The 16,657-nt window shown below is 26.6% G+C and overlaps 1 protein-coding gene across 1 annotated transcript in view; it reads right to left on the bottom strand.

Annotated features, from left to right (window-relative positions):
• LOC113370322 overlaps positions 1–16,657 on the bottom strand; it is a gene marked incomplete at its 3' end in the record, with an annotated part of 76,129 nt that continues 59,472 nt past the window's right edge. The window contains 5 exon segments of the mRNA XM_026610992.1: positions 1–223; positions 303–492; positions 568–762; positions 1,138–1,259; positions 3,193–3,946. Of these exon segments, the coding sequence (XP_026466777.1) occupies positions 1–223; positions 303–492; positions 568–762; positions 1,138–1,259; positions 3,193–3,905 (1,443 nt within the window).

The raw sequence follows: 16,657 nt of genomic DNA, 5'->3' as shown, positions 1-16,657 counted from the left end.
TTGACAACCCATTGCGCAGCCGTTATTATCGATAACACATTTGTCAGGAACACGACTTACTTCGACTTTTTCTGCAGCCACGTGGTAGTTACTTATGTACCCATTGTTTTCATTTAATTTTCGCTTAATTTTATCCATCATTGAATTTTCATCAATTGGAGCAGGCTTGTTAGATGATTTTTCAACCCATGAAACTCGATAGGTCACAACAACTGAACCAGGTCTGGGAAAAAATAGTGTAATATTATAACATTTAGTACATTATAATTTAGTAATATATAGGTAATATATTTTGAACTTACTTGAAATCAATCACTTTCAAACTTATGTTGTGCGTTCCATAATTTAATGTCCTTTGATCGAATAATGATTTCATGAGTTCAGCTTCAAGTTGAGATGCAAGTTTTTGGAATTCAGTGCTATTAGGATTGTTGAATTCATCTCTGAATTGTGTATTATCTAAGACTAAAGTTCCTTGCAGAGCATTTGGCACTGTATAAGGAGAGAGATGTTGTTATGTTATCTTCATAATAATATTAAAAACTACAATAAATTTGAGATAAGTACCGTATTGAACATATTTTGACATGTCAGTTGTCGGAGGCATATGAGGGACAGTGGGCAAAGGCGGCGGCGGAGTACTTATTGTACCTCCTGTTCCTCCTGCTCCAAAAGCACTCGCCGTCTTCACGTCGTTGAAACCTCTCGATTCTGTGCTTGTCGTTTCAATGGGCGTTGCATCGTTTGTTAATATTACTCCAGCTGCAGAAAAAATATAAAAAACATTAAGTATCATTAGAGTCACAACTTCTTTGCAAACTTTAGGTCTGAAGATGGTCTGAAGCTACAATAATATTAGATACCTAAATAATTACAAATTGTGCATATTCGATTAATTGCACATTTACAATATATGAAACAAACTAAAATATAAAATATATTTAATTTGTGAAGAATATATTTATACCACACTTAGATATTTAAAATCTGGCTTTTTTTTTAAAAAAAAGGTTTAGTAGTAAAACGTCAGCAGATGTTAAACATAAATTTTGGAAATGTATAAGTACTGCTATGTAGAAAAATGTGAATATTATCAATATTTAAATAAAAAATCTTATTTCCATTTACTATACTCACTTGCAGCTAATATGGCAATCAGAATAGCGCAAAACAACAGTGCCAACCCGAACGACCAGCATAAGATCTTCCGCCATCGACTTTTTGTTCTCTTATCCATTGTCACATACAGTTTCTCACCTCTGCAAAAACAAGTTTTGATTTACAGAATTACACGTCTTAAGGCAGACCATTAAATAAGAATATATAGTATGGTGATCCATCCTAACACCGTCTAACCAGTTACCATCGCAATGTTATGTGAAGCGGAAGGGTGTAAAGTTGACAATTATGTACAAACAAAAGAACAACCCACGACCATTAGAAGCAAATTAAAATAACACAATCATCCTGTACGTGGTGATAATTGTATTAATTAATTGACTTACATAGGAAAATCTGTGACACCAGGAAAGATGTTTTATTTACAGGGATGTAATCATAAAATCAACATATAACGGCCAAAATGTGCTTTTTTTTATTAACAGCAATCACAACTTAACGAGATCTATGAGCTGCTGTGCTAACTTCTTAAACAACGTCGTTTTTAATTAACGAATTTATTCTTAAAATTTTTGAAATTCTATAGATTTTTTTATAGATGCAATTCCAGACATGGGCTATTTTCTAGAAATAGATATTACTACTGCTTGACATCAGACTGTCCAAGTTGGGTATTGAACCTGGAACTTGACTGATTAAAATCCAATAGCTCTACAAAATTTGTTGAAATGAAGACTGAAGTAATTTTAGATTGTATATAATGTTGATTTTATGTCTGTGTTTGCCCGAATCCACCAACATAATCGGATCTGGTACCAAATGTATTATTTTTTGTAAAATATTAAGTTAGATTTAATATTATTACATTTATGGCTAACTCTCATTAAGAATCGTTATGGAAAGCCACTCATAAAAATCAGTTTTTTTAATTTCCATTCTAAACACTAAAAAAACTATTTAGTTTAGTTCTGAAATTCTTTATAGAATTAATGATAATAATTCTTTATAAAAATATATAGTCTAATAATTACTTATGTTTTTGTTACGTTTATATATAATTTATTACATATTTTTATCAAATTGACATAGAATAAAAGTGCAAAAAATGTGAAAAGTGTATAAATGTAGAAAAAAAATGTTACGATTTTCTTACGAAAAAATTAATATAAGCATGAACAGTTTAATTTCCATTATTTTTGATTTCAAAATGTTGCATTTGTAAAATCTAAACAATTTTGCAAAACTGTGCAGATAATTAAATTAAGAATGTTTAAATACATAAAAACTACCCGATATGCAAAATCTATAACAAATCACAATTTAATTTTTATTGTAATTATCTGATGACGATTTTCAACATAAAATTTAATTAAACCTAATTTAAATTTAATTTAATTTCTATTTTTTTATATTTCAAATATTGAAAAAAATGTTTAACGATTATTGCAATGATCATTACATTTAACAAATCACAATTAAAGCTTTAATACAATTTTCTAAAAAAAAATGCATGTATTTGAACGCCGAGATAATCCCTGATGTTTTTCATGTTAAAAATGCATAGTTAATTAAATTATTTAAATTAATTAATTATTTTGTCGTATAAAATAGAATACAATTTTAAAAAATAAACAATGAATATGTAAATATATAAAAAAACTTATAACAAATCACATATAAAATTTTATTTCAATTTTCTGACGACGAGTCGAACATGGAGTTAAGTTCCAAGCAACTAACTCCGTTTGGGTTCTCTAAATTTGTTATGTCTATTTCCGAAAAAGGTATGCGGCAAAAACCTTTAAATCTTTTTTTCTTTTTTTGAACATTAAAATTTGAAATGATCTCATCCAGTACCAAATCCGACGAGCGGAATTATAATGATCGGATACCTAGAACCGCGGATCCATTGCTGGTAGTCTAACAGGCCGTGGGTGGGTTCGTTAACTGACAATCCGCGGGCATTTACGCCCGACGTGGCTGTACGAGGTTCCGCGAATGTCACACTATAACATTCACATAACATACAACAAAAACAACGAAAATAATAAGAAAATAATAAAAATCATTTACCTCATGTACTTCCTATGTTCGTTGACTGGCACAAAATACTCATCATAAGGATCACCTATATCTACTTCAGTCTCCTTCTTTACGGGCAATCCGTTCCTATGTGGGTCCATGTTGACCAATTCTAAATTGACGGCTTGGTGCATTTCTGTATCACCATTACTTTTTATTGGGGATTTTAAATTAGCACTGGCATTGAGTTCACCATTCTTCATAACTTCTTTTTCTTTAGCATGACCATTGGTCACTGGAGTTGGTCGGCCAAATGAGGAGGTGCGTTTGTTAGAATCAGGCTCGAAACTAGGATTGTCCAGGCCGCCGCTACTATCAGTTGCGTCGTGACTTTTAGGATCATTCATTGTCCTTGGTTTAGGTGTAGGCACATCAGTTGCCTTTGGTAATTTTTCTACTGCTTTTGGTTGTTTAACATCTACCACTGGCTTTTGTTTGTTTTCCACTGGCTTTTGTTTATTTTCCACTGGTTTTGTTGGAGAGGTTTGTTTCACTGGGGTATTTTCAACGCTGGGTAACGTTATTTCGTTGTGGTAAATCGGCGGAGGACTGGAGGGTATGGGTGGCCTATTATTGTTTTGTACAGTAGGTCCACTGATTACCTCAGAAGCTCCGTTTATTGATAATGTGACTTCGTTAATGTGGTAATATTGGTTTGGTTGCTTGGATGCCACAGGATCTGGAGCACTATTGCTCTCCTCCATAGTCGTACTGGTTTAATTCGGCAACCAGATGATTACTGGACCTGGAAATAAAAATTTATAAAATGAGAACTTTTGTAAATATTCTTCATTATTAAGAAGGAAAAATTGAGATGATCCTACAATAAAAAATTATTTTCTTAAACTCAAAGCAACTTTTTTGTTCGCAAATATTACTTAGCAAATGAAGAAAAAATTTAAATAAGCAAATAATGAATATTCAATAATCACTTCACACGTGCAATTTCGTTACAAGTCATCATACAAAAATTTCTGTACAAACAGAAAGAATATTTACACAAAATACATTTGCATTAAGTATGAGAAATTTTTCGTACTTAAGTAATATTTATGCATATTTTCTGCAAATATTTAACATATGTTTTGAATAGTGTCTATGTTTCAAAAAATAATTGTTTATTTGGAATGCATAAATGTTTTACAATAATACATAATTGTTTTATAATAACATATGTCTCCTGTTTAATAAATATAATATTACCATTCATTCAAGACAAGTTTATGCTTGTTTTTTATTTATATCATTTTCAATTTACTATCATGAACCGATGGCTGGCAGTCTAATCAATAAATTTCTATAAAAATAATCGTGATCATTTTACATAACAACTTTCGCTAGTTGATCTCAGTTTACCAGAGACTTAAAGAATAACTTGTTTCGTTTTAAAACACCTTGTCTGTAAGTATCACCTGCTATTCCCGGTACTGTATAATTAAGTAACTGTAAAAGGGACACTGAATTCGAAAACCAATTAATTGATAACCTAGTGATACACTTATAAAAATGTGACGGATATAAATTATAATAAAAATTCAAATAAAATGCTATAATGATAACAATTACCTTTTTTTAAATTTAACTATGTAGTAACCGTGACAGAAAAATCATAAACAAGTGCAATGATAACGATGAGCAGAACAGAGTCTGTCAGAAATATTCTGTATAACTATTTGTAAATAAAATTAAATGAAAAATTTCATTGTAGGTTGAGTGAAGTCGGTGACTTAATTAAAAAATATTGTCAAATTTTGACCACATGATTAAACTTTTGTTCAAGTTCTTATAAAACACCCCAGAAATAACCATTTGAATTAGAATATTATTCTTGAAATTCAAGTGTTGTATCATATACTTGTTTTATCCTGCAGTCGCCTTGCAATATTTTATCCAATAAGAACTTTACGTTAAACAAAGCATGTGAATAAAACAAAAGGTAATTCTTTCCGACCACAAGTAATTGTAAATCATATTTATTTGAAACATGTCCAGTGGTCTAAACATTCGTCGAGTTGTGCGCTTTTGCTTTGGAAGACTCGAAGGCTAAACTCGGAGCAACTGAAGAGAACTTAAGAAGTGGTATTTTGTTTTATTTTCTCCTCTGGCGTTCCTCGACCGTTGTGGATGAACGTGCTTTTCGCATGTCTTGGCGATATGTTATATTATTCCAGTACACAAAGAAATCGCAATAAAACACAAAGCTATAAGCAAACTTATAATATCCTAGAACACTTCACGTTTGACAACAGAAACACCTGAGCGATAAATGACTCATGGAACAAGTTTTGAATGTGTGATTGAAGTTTACGATTTTTCTAAAGAATTTATTATTATTTTTTAGACTTTGTTTTATACCTATATAATTATTTTTTATTATTCTAGATAATATCACAATCTTCTATTCCTATAGCAAAAACCCAAGAAAGCTTAAGGAGCTGGAAATGGTCAGTTATCCTTTACGTAACCTTTCCTAGTTGTTGAATAGAATATTCGAGAAATTAAATGACGCTATAAATTTTATGATAATAATAATAGCGATCTACACAATTCAGAGACTATGATTTGATTTATGTATGTAACACTATAAAAGATTTGTAATGAAATTATTTTCTTCTACAGCTTTACCAGATAAATTAAAAGTGCTTACAGATTCACGAATATACAATGATTGAAAATCAAAAATTGATTGAATTGCACTTTATAAAATTATCAAGTGATATATTATCTGATAATCGAAAACGTCAACGTACAAAAACAGTATGTTGATTTATATATGTAAATCTATGAACGGTTTGAAAGTGATAATTATTCTTCTTGAGCTAATATAACAATACTTTTAGGCTTTTCATTTCTTCCAGAAATATTTGACTTTTTTGTAATAGTAACTAATTGGTCAACAAATAATTAATTCAAGATGTAAAATATTTATTATTAAAAAAATTATAAAAACAACAACTATTAACGTTGCTATTTAATTAAAATAACTAAAAAATTGATAATAAATGTAAATCTTCAATAGCTTTACCAGCTAATAATAAAATGCTTTGCTATGCACAAATACGTAATGTATTCTACAACAGAAATTTCATAGAGTATATTTATATCATAGAAATTTATAAATTTCATAGAAATTTCTATTTATTTTATATTAATAATTATAAAATAAATAGAAATTTCATATAGTATATAATTTGATGATAGAAGACTTCAACACATATTATTTTATTCTACTATTTTTATTCTATTATTCTATATAAATTGTATTTTTAATTTTGAAGTATAATTTATTAAAATTTTAATAAAAATGATTAAAAATAATTATGGTGGTAAATCATGAAATAAATTGGAAAATAATAGGATACTATGTAAAAAGTTACTATGTGGTATTAAAATAAAAAATGTGGTCTGATATATGATATAGAGATTACTTTCAAATTTCATACCGTTTAAATTTGAAATACTTTGTATGATAGAAATATATTCTCTGTATCTATTCTGCCATCCAATTTGAATTTCTACCAAAGCTTTCAAAATTTATACATTCTGTGAAAAGCAACTAGTTGATCAAGACAAGACATTAGAATCTTCACATATTTCTGATAATGGTATTTGAAAATACTTGTAACTTTTGTGTTTTTTTGAATTTTCAGCTCTTGATAGAATTATTGTTAACGATTATGTTTAGAACTTTTCTAGTAAATAACTTAATGAACCAGACAATATTTTTTAAAATTTTGAGATTTTCATCTTGGTCGTCATTAAATTAAAAGAGTTAGAACGTTAGAACGTTAGAATGTTCTCCCTTTCTTTATATTATTAGATGTTGAATTTTATTATTCCAAAGTTTGAGAAATCATGTGTTACCATAATGTCTTTGTATTACAGGCAACAGAACGATCTGTTTACCTTCCCAGTCGGCGTTGTAGAGAAATAACGAACAACGCCTCGAGCTTACCCTGAAATGGGCTGAGTTGCAGGGTTGATGGTGGGAACTATAATCGACAGAAGTAAATAAAAATTTAAAATTATCGATAATCATATCGACAAATCAAATTCATGTCTTATTTGATGAAGCCAATAATAAATGTTATATGTAAATCTATAAAAATTTTAACATTGGAGAAGAAATTGGAGACTTCACTGGTAATTGATCAGACTTTATAATGGAAAGTTAAATGTATCAATTTTACTACGTGTCGTCGTAGTAGACTTGTTGAAGTATTAAACAACCATATTACAAATTTGGTCTGCGAATAATTAGTGAATTGTCATAATTTCCAATATCGATATATCGATCTATTACTTTACCATCCCTACTGGTTCTTTTTACTGGGAATTCTAGTTGGCATAGCGTGCCGAGCCGATGTCGGCATGTTGACCTGCCTACACAATCATAACAAACGCGGTTATTGTTTCTTCCTTTTGTTTTTGGCATTTTGCACGAAGACCATATATGCTAATGTGCATATCCTTCCTAGGGCCTGCAGTTATGTAGACACATGCTAATGTTCGAGTTGCAAATCACGAAGTCTAGAAGCTCACATGATATTTTGTTCTCTACATACATAGCAGTTGAAATAAAAGGAGAAAAAAAGACAAAAATGACTCAATGAGGTATTTCCATCCATCAGTACAATCACTTTTATATAGAATCATACAACCTCTATATTTTTTTTAAACGTCGTCATATTCTCTGACGATTACATTTTGCGATGCAATACCAATTTCATAACACTTTGGCACAATCATTAATTTTTGAAGTATGTGGTCCACAAAGCACTTGAAAAATTTCTCTTTGAAATTATTTTACATGTCGTATACTTTCGTGAAAGTTCAATTCAAGCAACATATCGAATGATTTTGGCAAATTATTCGTATCAATATTATCGACAGGTGCAAACCGGTAAAGGAGGTATCTGAATTTCTACTCAGCAATTACATCAGATCTATTGGGAATTTGTATACATAATCAAATAAAATAAGTTATTACATTTTTGGCACGTGGTATGTTAAATGACTTAAATTAAATAATCAATAAGTAAAATGATTAATTTAATAAATCTAGCCTGTCCTAGGAATAGCATGGGCTATGAAGGAGACAACCAGCTAATGATGACGATTTGTCCATTGGTAAAAAAATGAAACAAAAAAGCTATATACTTTAGTTCATCATTTAATTAACTGCAATTACTACCTATTGCCATTTAGAGATAATATTTTGAATCTTCAATGAGATTTACCAGAGCTAGTAGTACTACTACTACTCTTACCATTTTAATTACTGAAAGTATTTACACAACTGGATATGATTTACCACTGATTAAATTCTTTCTGAACAAGTAGAGTAATCTGGTTTTAGGTGCACTTCCTCATTTTTTCAAAACCAAAGGTCTTTTCAAAAAAATAAATCCAAACAGAGCACTTTGTTATGGTACTTTATTATGAATAGATATAGGGCTTCCGTTCCGCCAATTGTCTTATGAAATACATAAAATAAAATTACAAAGCGTGCTACAGTATTTCATTGTACAAGTAATGAAAATAATAATATACCACTTTATTTCTGAAGGCCTTGGAGCTCTTCTCAAAGTCATTAAGACAACAACAAAAATGATAAAACTAAAAGACATCCAAGAAAACCACTAAGATCAAAAAATGCAGTACGTTTAGATTTTTGTAAGTATATATTTGAATTGAAAACTTGTTTATTTTCATTAGTTTCATTTCATTATGCTTCTACTGAATGCATTCAAATTTTATTTTATTTAACGTATTTTCTAAGAGTTTGCTTTTAGATGGTGATGGAGATGGTGATCCAAATGGTTGTCCTATCTCTATGCGAATAATTTTTATTTTTACAATTTCTGTAATATTGATGAATTTTTCATTGATGCCTCAATATCAGGGAAGAAGCTATTTTCACTACAAAACATTACTATCTATATTTCCAAATAAAAACCGATGTCTGATTGACATCAGGCTATTCGAAAAGGGTATCGAACCTAGTATCTCTAAAGTCCTATAGCTCTAACCATTATATAACAATGATATTCTTCCAGTAAATGTATAATTATTAAAATTTCTGTACCTGCGTGTGTGCTAATAAAAATAAAACATGAGAATGAAGACATAATTATTTGTAAAAATATTTTTAGAGGTCATTTTATTCGTTATTGTCATCGCGGTTAGTAGTTTTCTCAACTATTATGCGAACATTAAGTGGGAATATTATTGCATATACAATAAAATTAAAACAGAAGGTATTAAGTGTTTACGAGCATGCATCAAAGTTATATACATTCGCTAATATAATGTAATTATAGAAAACAATCGCATTAATCTACACAATAATTACTAAGTTTAATTAAATTATGTTATGTTTCGAATAAGGTCGCTTTATTATGCAAATGGGATGACAAAATGGTTTTGTGTTCAATGAAAACAAAATTAATAATTGATAATATAAACTCTACTTTTTCTTTAATCGCCTTCTCATTAGTTTAATTCCATTTAAATAGGTATTTAAAACGTGACCTTGTTTTTGCCCATATAATAATCACATTCAAATTACCTAATATTTTGGACCTTAATTTTAAATTTTAATTGGCATGTACATTGGCTAGACAAAAATCAAAATTATCATAAAAGTCGATTTTTTGAAGTTTTTCAAAAATTTTCAAATGTTTTTAATAATATTAATTAATATTATTATTATTATTAATATTATTAATTAATTAATCAAAACACTCTAATTACGTGCCTTGGAACATTAAAAAATAGCTAAATTCTTTAGTCAAAAATCAAAATTATCAAAAAAGTCGATTTTTTCAAGTTTTTCAAAAATTTTTAAATGTTTTCAAAAATGTTAAAAAAATTCAAAACTCTAAAAACTAATCTTGGAAAATTTCTTTTAAAAAATAGTATTTAATTGCTAATTTCTTTAGTTTCTTTACTAGCCTGCTTTTTAAATTATTTATGGTATAGGATAATTCCTAAGTAAGAATTTTTATATGAATAATTATAGAATATTTATTGATTAGTGCATTTTTATAAATAAATAAAAAACTAAATAAACAAATATATTGGAAACTTTGAATGTACAAAATATAGACTTTAAGACTGATAAATCTCATCAATACAATGAAAAAATAAATAAATAAAAAAAATTAATAAATAACCAAACAATATAGACAATTGATATAAATATTACTTCAATTAGGGATCAAAATTTATAAATTTCTGTATAAATTATATAAGTCATAATAATCATTAATATATGTTGTAGATTGACATTAAATTATCATTTCGCAAAAAACATGTAGACATCTAGGGGCAATTTGCAACAGGGGTAAGAAGAAACAGGCGTTTTTCAATAAGATCTTAGGGGGGGTTCCATTAATCACATGATCGATTTTTTTTAGAATTTTCTGACTCTCCCCTTGGTGATACGTGATGATATTTAACCTTTCTCCCCCCTTCCCTATCAAACAAACATTACGTGCATTTTTAGTTACGAGAAAAAATCTGAAGATGTTTGAATATTTCCAAAAAATCCAGGTAAAAAATGAATACACGTGATATCTCACTATACCCCTCCCTCCTCCAAGTGTTATTTCGTATTTTTTTGTCAACCCCCTCCTCCTAAAAACCTCACGTTAATGGACTCATCCTTAACGATATTTAAAATGTTTTTTGTCCCGATTGATCATGTAAACTACTACCTGTTACACCCCCCCGCATTATGTTGTCCCCCTGACCAAGTAAACAGAAGTGTGCACGTCCGTCATTTTCGACATGTAATATGAGACTACCTACATAAACTATTCATGGTCTCTCAATCCAAAATATGCAAAATTTAAATAAAATTTACTTTCCTCTTTGCTTGTACCGCTAGTTTTACAATTAATAAGAAACGGAAAATTGCATCCCGGTGTCACCAAATGTAATTATTCATATAATTATTAACAATCATAAGTCTTAACAATTATATTTTTCGAAATAGTCGGCTGCAGGTTTCTCTATTATTATGTTTGTGAATTATTATATTACAAAAGTTGGTTCATGCTTATCGCTCTCTGACTCTCGGTTATCATTTATCATAACCTAGATATTTTAGTTTACCTTTTACGATTGTTGTACAATCCTAGAACAAAACTAATGTTCAACTTGGGAAATAATTATTGACATTTTCAGATTTACACTGTAGGATAGAGATAACTCTACAATGGGTAACTAATAATATAATAATAATAAGATAATTCTACAATGTATTACAAAGTCTTTGCAGACTGTAAATCGCAGTACTAACAGATTTAGAATTTTTGTAGGACTGCAATATATCATCAAAGTTTCATCAAAATCACCAAAAAATATTTTTATAATCAGCATGATTTTGAACAGTTTTTTCTAACAAATTTTTCAAATCCGGTTCAGGATTTTTTACCAAAATTTGTATAAATGGTTTTGCATTTCGCAGCTAATTCTAAAGAAACTCCTTAGCATTAGGAGTGCGGAATATCTTAAAGTTAATATTAGGATCTAAAACTTTCAGAGAATTTTTTTTTATCAATGTGGAAGCATTTGAGTCTCTGGGAGCAAGAAAATTCAAAAACATTCATATTAAAGATCACATTAATACACAAATACTTTTTCCAATTTTGGTGTCAAATAATTCTGAATGTTTTGAAACTTAGATAAAGTTGGCAAATCAGATTTTCAGGCAAAAAGTTGTAAAATGTACTTTGATTCACTGAAGGATCGAAATGATCTAATTCCAATTAAGCAATATGATTTCCAATAGATTAATATTCAATAAACTAGAGCAATCACGTTTTAATTCCCAACAACCTCCACAGAGTCCTTGTATTACCATAAAAAATTTAAGTGAAATGTGAAGATCATTTTAAACTTATTAAAAACATATAGTAAACACATTCGTTAGTCAAATACAACATAATTGCTTTGCATGTTAAGTGCGCATAAAACAATTAACACTAAAAAAAATTATTATCAAGGTAACAAACAAAGAATTAGTTATTACAGGTGAGTAAAATTGAATGATTAATAATCCATTGGCGAGTTCTTTCCGATGATTAATTCAAGAACATTCACTAACTGGTCCAATGTCAAGTAGGTAAAAGTAACGACGACCTTTGGTAGAAAGCTACATTCTAATTTATGGTAGAATAAGACAAAATTCTTCACTAATTGCGGAATTTATTTGTAAAAAAGTATAAAAGCACTTTTTGTGAACGTTTATGCGGAAAGTGATAATTATGAGGCATAGGAAACTAGAATTAATTACATATATTAAGGTGAGTGACATGTAGGTACTATATGTAGGTAATTGATAGATGATAGATTAACTTAGAATTCAAGATCGTTTTTCCTTAGATGACAAAAACAATTGACCAAAAATATACAAAGAATTAATGTATATTAATCAATATGATATGTTTCCTCATATTTCTTCTCAAAATTTAGGGTTTATTGCAACCATTAAAATGACAAATCCAGTCAATTTTTGATTCTTAAACCTAAATCTGGTATGATTACAGATTATAATTATAAGATATTAGTAATTAATCATTTTTTTTAATAATATAACTTAAAATTGTGACATAATACAATTGTGATGTAAAAAATTTAAAAGACAAGTTAATAATATTGCACAATAGCTGTAGTATATATTAACAAAAAATTTAAGATTTTATAAATGTTCAATTATAAAAAGTGATTAAAATATGAAACTTTTTACTTGTAATAATCATGAACAAAAAAATGATTTTTGTATCTTTATACCAAACATTTTTTATACCTAATTATGATATTTATATTTATGTGATTTTTTTCTGTACTAAGAAGTACAAAAAAAATTACTTTAAAGATTTATTGTAATAATTTATTTTTTATCATAATTTCCTTACGTTAGATTTTAGAAAATAATAATTTTACTAACTTTTTTCTATAGTAAAATGGTTGTGATATATTTTGTATTAATTTTCTTAGAATCTGAGATAAAATTATATTATTAATTCAGGTTTATGATTGAATAAAAAAGGATCTCTGTAACTCTGAGAATTTCACAAAGGTTTTAATATAAAAAATTATCAAGATATTTTTTTAATTTCATGAAAATTTATTCTTGTAACAATGATGAGTAAATATGGTCTTTGTATTACTTAAAATTTAAAAATAATCATTTGATATTTATGGATTTTTTTATGAACTCAAAAGTATGAAAAAAAGATTTACTTTGAAGATTTATTGTATTAATTCATTTTACATCATAATTTCCTTATGCTACATTGTAAAAACCATTTGTTCTTAAAAAAGATTATAAAAACATTCACTAGTTTAATTTTGCATTAAGGTAGTGATGATGTATATTTTTTGTTTACTGATTTAGATATTTTTAAAAGCTGTATATAAAATCAAACTATTAATCTAGGTTTATGATTTTAACTGTGGAAACAAAAATCCAAAAGAATCTCAGTATAAAATTTTGGATTCTAATATTATTCTTATCATAACTATTAGAACAAAAAATTAAGTCTCAAGTCATATGAATGATTTTCAGATTTATTCTATCCTAATAAAAAAAAATAGAATTATTCTTCATTTGGATAAAAAATGAGAATATTTATATAAGATGGTACATACATAGCAATAACATTTATCTAATTTAAATAACTTGTTCAAAAACTGTGGATATATATATATATATATATATATATATACAGAAATGATCTTGAGAAATATTTTTCTGCGCATTTAATAAAATCTTGTATATGATTTCCGTTTGTAGTAAATTACTTTGAATAAATGTTTAATAATTAAAACATCATATAAAAGATTCATCCATTGTTATTAGTACAGATAATGAAATATATATTTTTCAAATATATATATATATATATATATATATATATATATAATTTTAATGGAATTTTTCGCATCATTAAAAATTACGCAATAAATTTATTATATATATTTATAAATTTATACGAATTATTGAAATACTTTCGATTTCATTTTATAATTTCATCGATAAAACTTATACTAATAAAGAAAGTTCAGTATGATTATATCACAACGTTTTGATTTAGAAATTTGCCGGATCGAATAAAATTTAATGTCTTCATCATAAATTAATTTTCCATCAAATTTGTTAATGTATCGGAGTAATTTTAACGGTACACCAGGAACAGAGTATGTGACATTTAAATAAATAATAAAATAAGTCATATTAGTATTAGAAAGTTATTTACTTTGAGACTTGTGCATATAGAAATCTTGACGGCTTATTCTTAATTTATTTTAAATACCAAAGACGCACATGTGTGTATAATAGTTACTTGTCAATTTCCAATAAACGTGCCAACAAGCAAAATTAAATTTACACGAGGAGAAGATTTCTAAAAATCTCTTAATTCTATACACAGTATTTAATACAAATATTATAAAGAGTTTTATGAAACAAAATATATATATATATATATATATATATATGTATATATATATATATATTAAATTTTTTATATAATTTTGATGTTGAAATATGTGATATTCAGTTTTCAGGGCAATACATCAATTAAAAATTTATTTGATGAAAAATTTTAATTGATGTATTGCCCTGAAAACTGAATATCATATATATATATATATATATATATATATATTCTGCTATTGATTGTAAATAACTACAAAGTAACTAAAGTGAATATAATTAAAAGAGAAATTTTGAATAAGCATAGTAATTTTATTTTAAATCCATAAGTAAAAAAAATAATTTAATTTTATTAATAAAATTTCTGCAATGTGGCTAGTGTATTTTTTTAAATTTTACATTCATATAAAATTTTAGTTTAAATAAATAAAATATCAATTTGCCTAATTTCTGAGACCCAAATATAGGCCTACATAACCTACATAAATACGGAAGGTTCTACTTGTCCCAGATTAAAATGACTAGAAGTTACTAACTAATGAACAAATAGATAATTTATGTAAATATACCTTCAATTACCATACTTCTATTTATATAATGACAACAGTACATAGAAATTAACTTTCTTTCTTAAAATTTTATTTTTGTTCTATTTTTTTAAGCCCTACAAATTTACATAGTTTCTTTAATAATATTTGCAAAAGTTAACAATAATTGAAAATTAGTAATTTTAAATAGAATCATTATTTAATATATACATAAATTTTATATCATAATTTAATTTATTATATCATAATTTATCGATTAACGAAAAAACCATTTGGAATTAAAAGAATATATGGAATGAATGTACTAAATGGCTTTTTGATAAATCATAAATTTTCTTAGAAATATAAATATTTTACGGGATTTTATATATGTGGGAAAAACAATTTAGAACAACATATTATAAGTTATTATGTATAGAAAAAAATATGAGTTTTGTTAAATTTCTTTGAATTGGGTTTAATAGAGAAGATTATCAAATATTGCCAAAAATGTTTTCATAACAACTAAATGCAAAAATGTGCAAAAAATATAAAAATTTTATAACTGAATGTACCTATTTGTATATAATTAAAATTAAAATACTTTTATTTATTTAATTATTAAAAAAGTAAAAATATATGAAATGACTCATTTTAATTACCCATAAATTTTCTTAGAAGCTTAAAATTTTACCTGAAATTCCTAGAAGTTTAGAAATTTTATATTGACAATTTTCTATAAATATTAATGATACGTAGAATATTTAATAATATTTTTATTTAATTTAATAATTTCTTATTAAAATTCACTGATTAAAATATAATGGAAATCATAAAATATTTTTCATTAATGGTTCTTTAAAAACTAAATCTAAAAATAAAAATATTAGAGTATGTATAGAAGAAAAAATATTTATATTAAAACTACTAAATTTTGGATGGTTAAATCAAATATATAAAATGTCCCATTTTAATAAAATTTGAATTTTATTATAAACAAAAATTATAACTGGATTTTCTTAAAGGAATGTTAATAATATACTGACAAATACTTATATATAACTGTAATATTTAGGTTTTACACTAAATTAATATGAGATTATAAATATCTTTGATTTGTAAGTTTTTCACTAAATTAATAGATTATCACATATTAAAAATGTTGGAAAAATTATATATCAAGTTGATATATAGCAGATATAATATTTTTGGCTAGATATGTTGATATTATCATAATAGCATAGAGTTCTCAAAGGTTATTAAAATACTAAAGTCTAGTAAGTGCTCTGAGAAGTTAATAAAAATACTAAAATCGTAATATGCTCTATTAAAAATAAAATGTATAAATAATAAGATAATAATAAATCTTATCTTGTTTACACACAAATTTTCTTAGAAACAAAAAAAATGACAATTCTGCATAAATATTGGTATCGAACTGTGACATAAAATTAATTTACTAAATTTCTCAAATTCCATG

Source organism: Ctenocephalides felis, unplaced genomic scaffold (assembly GCF_003426905.1).
Source record: "Ctenocephalides felis isolate EL2017-DRISC unplaced genomic scaffold, ASM342690v1 CF-g0.4_SCAFFOLD_01492, whole genome shotgun sequence".
Lineage (NCBI taxonomy): Eukaryota > Metazoa > Arthropoda > Insecta > Siphonaptera > Pulicidae > Ctenocephalides > Ctenocephalides felis.
The sequence above is the reverse complement of the archived record's forward strand: the minus strand, read 5'-3'. Positions and strand labels throughout refer to the sequence as shown.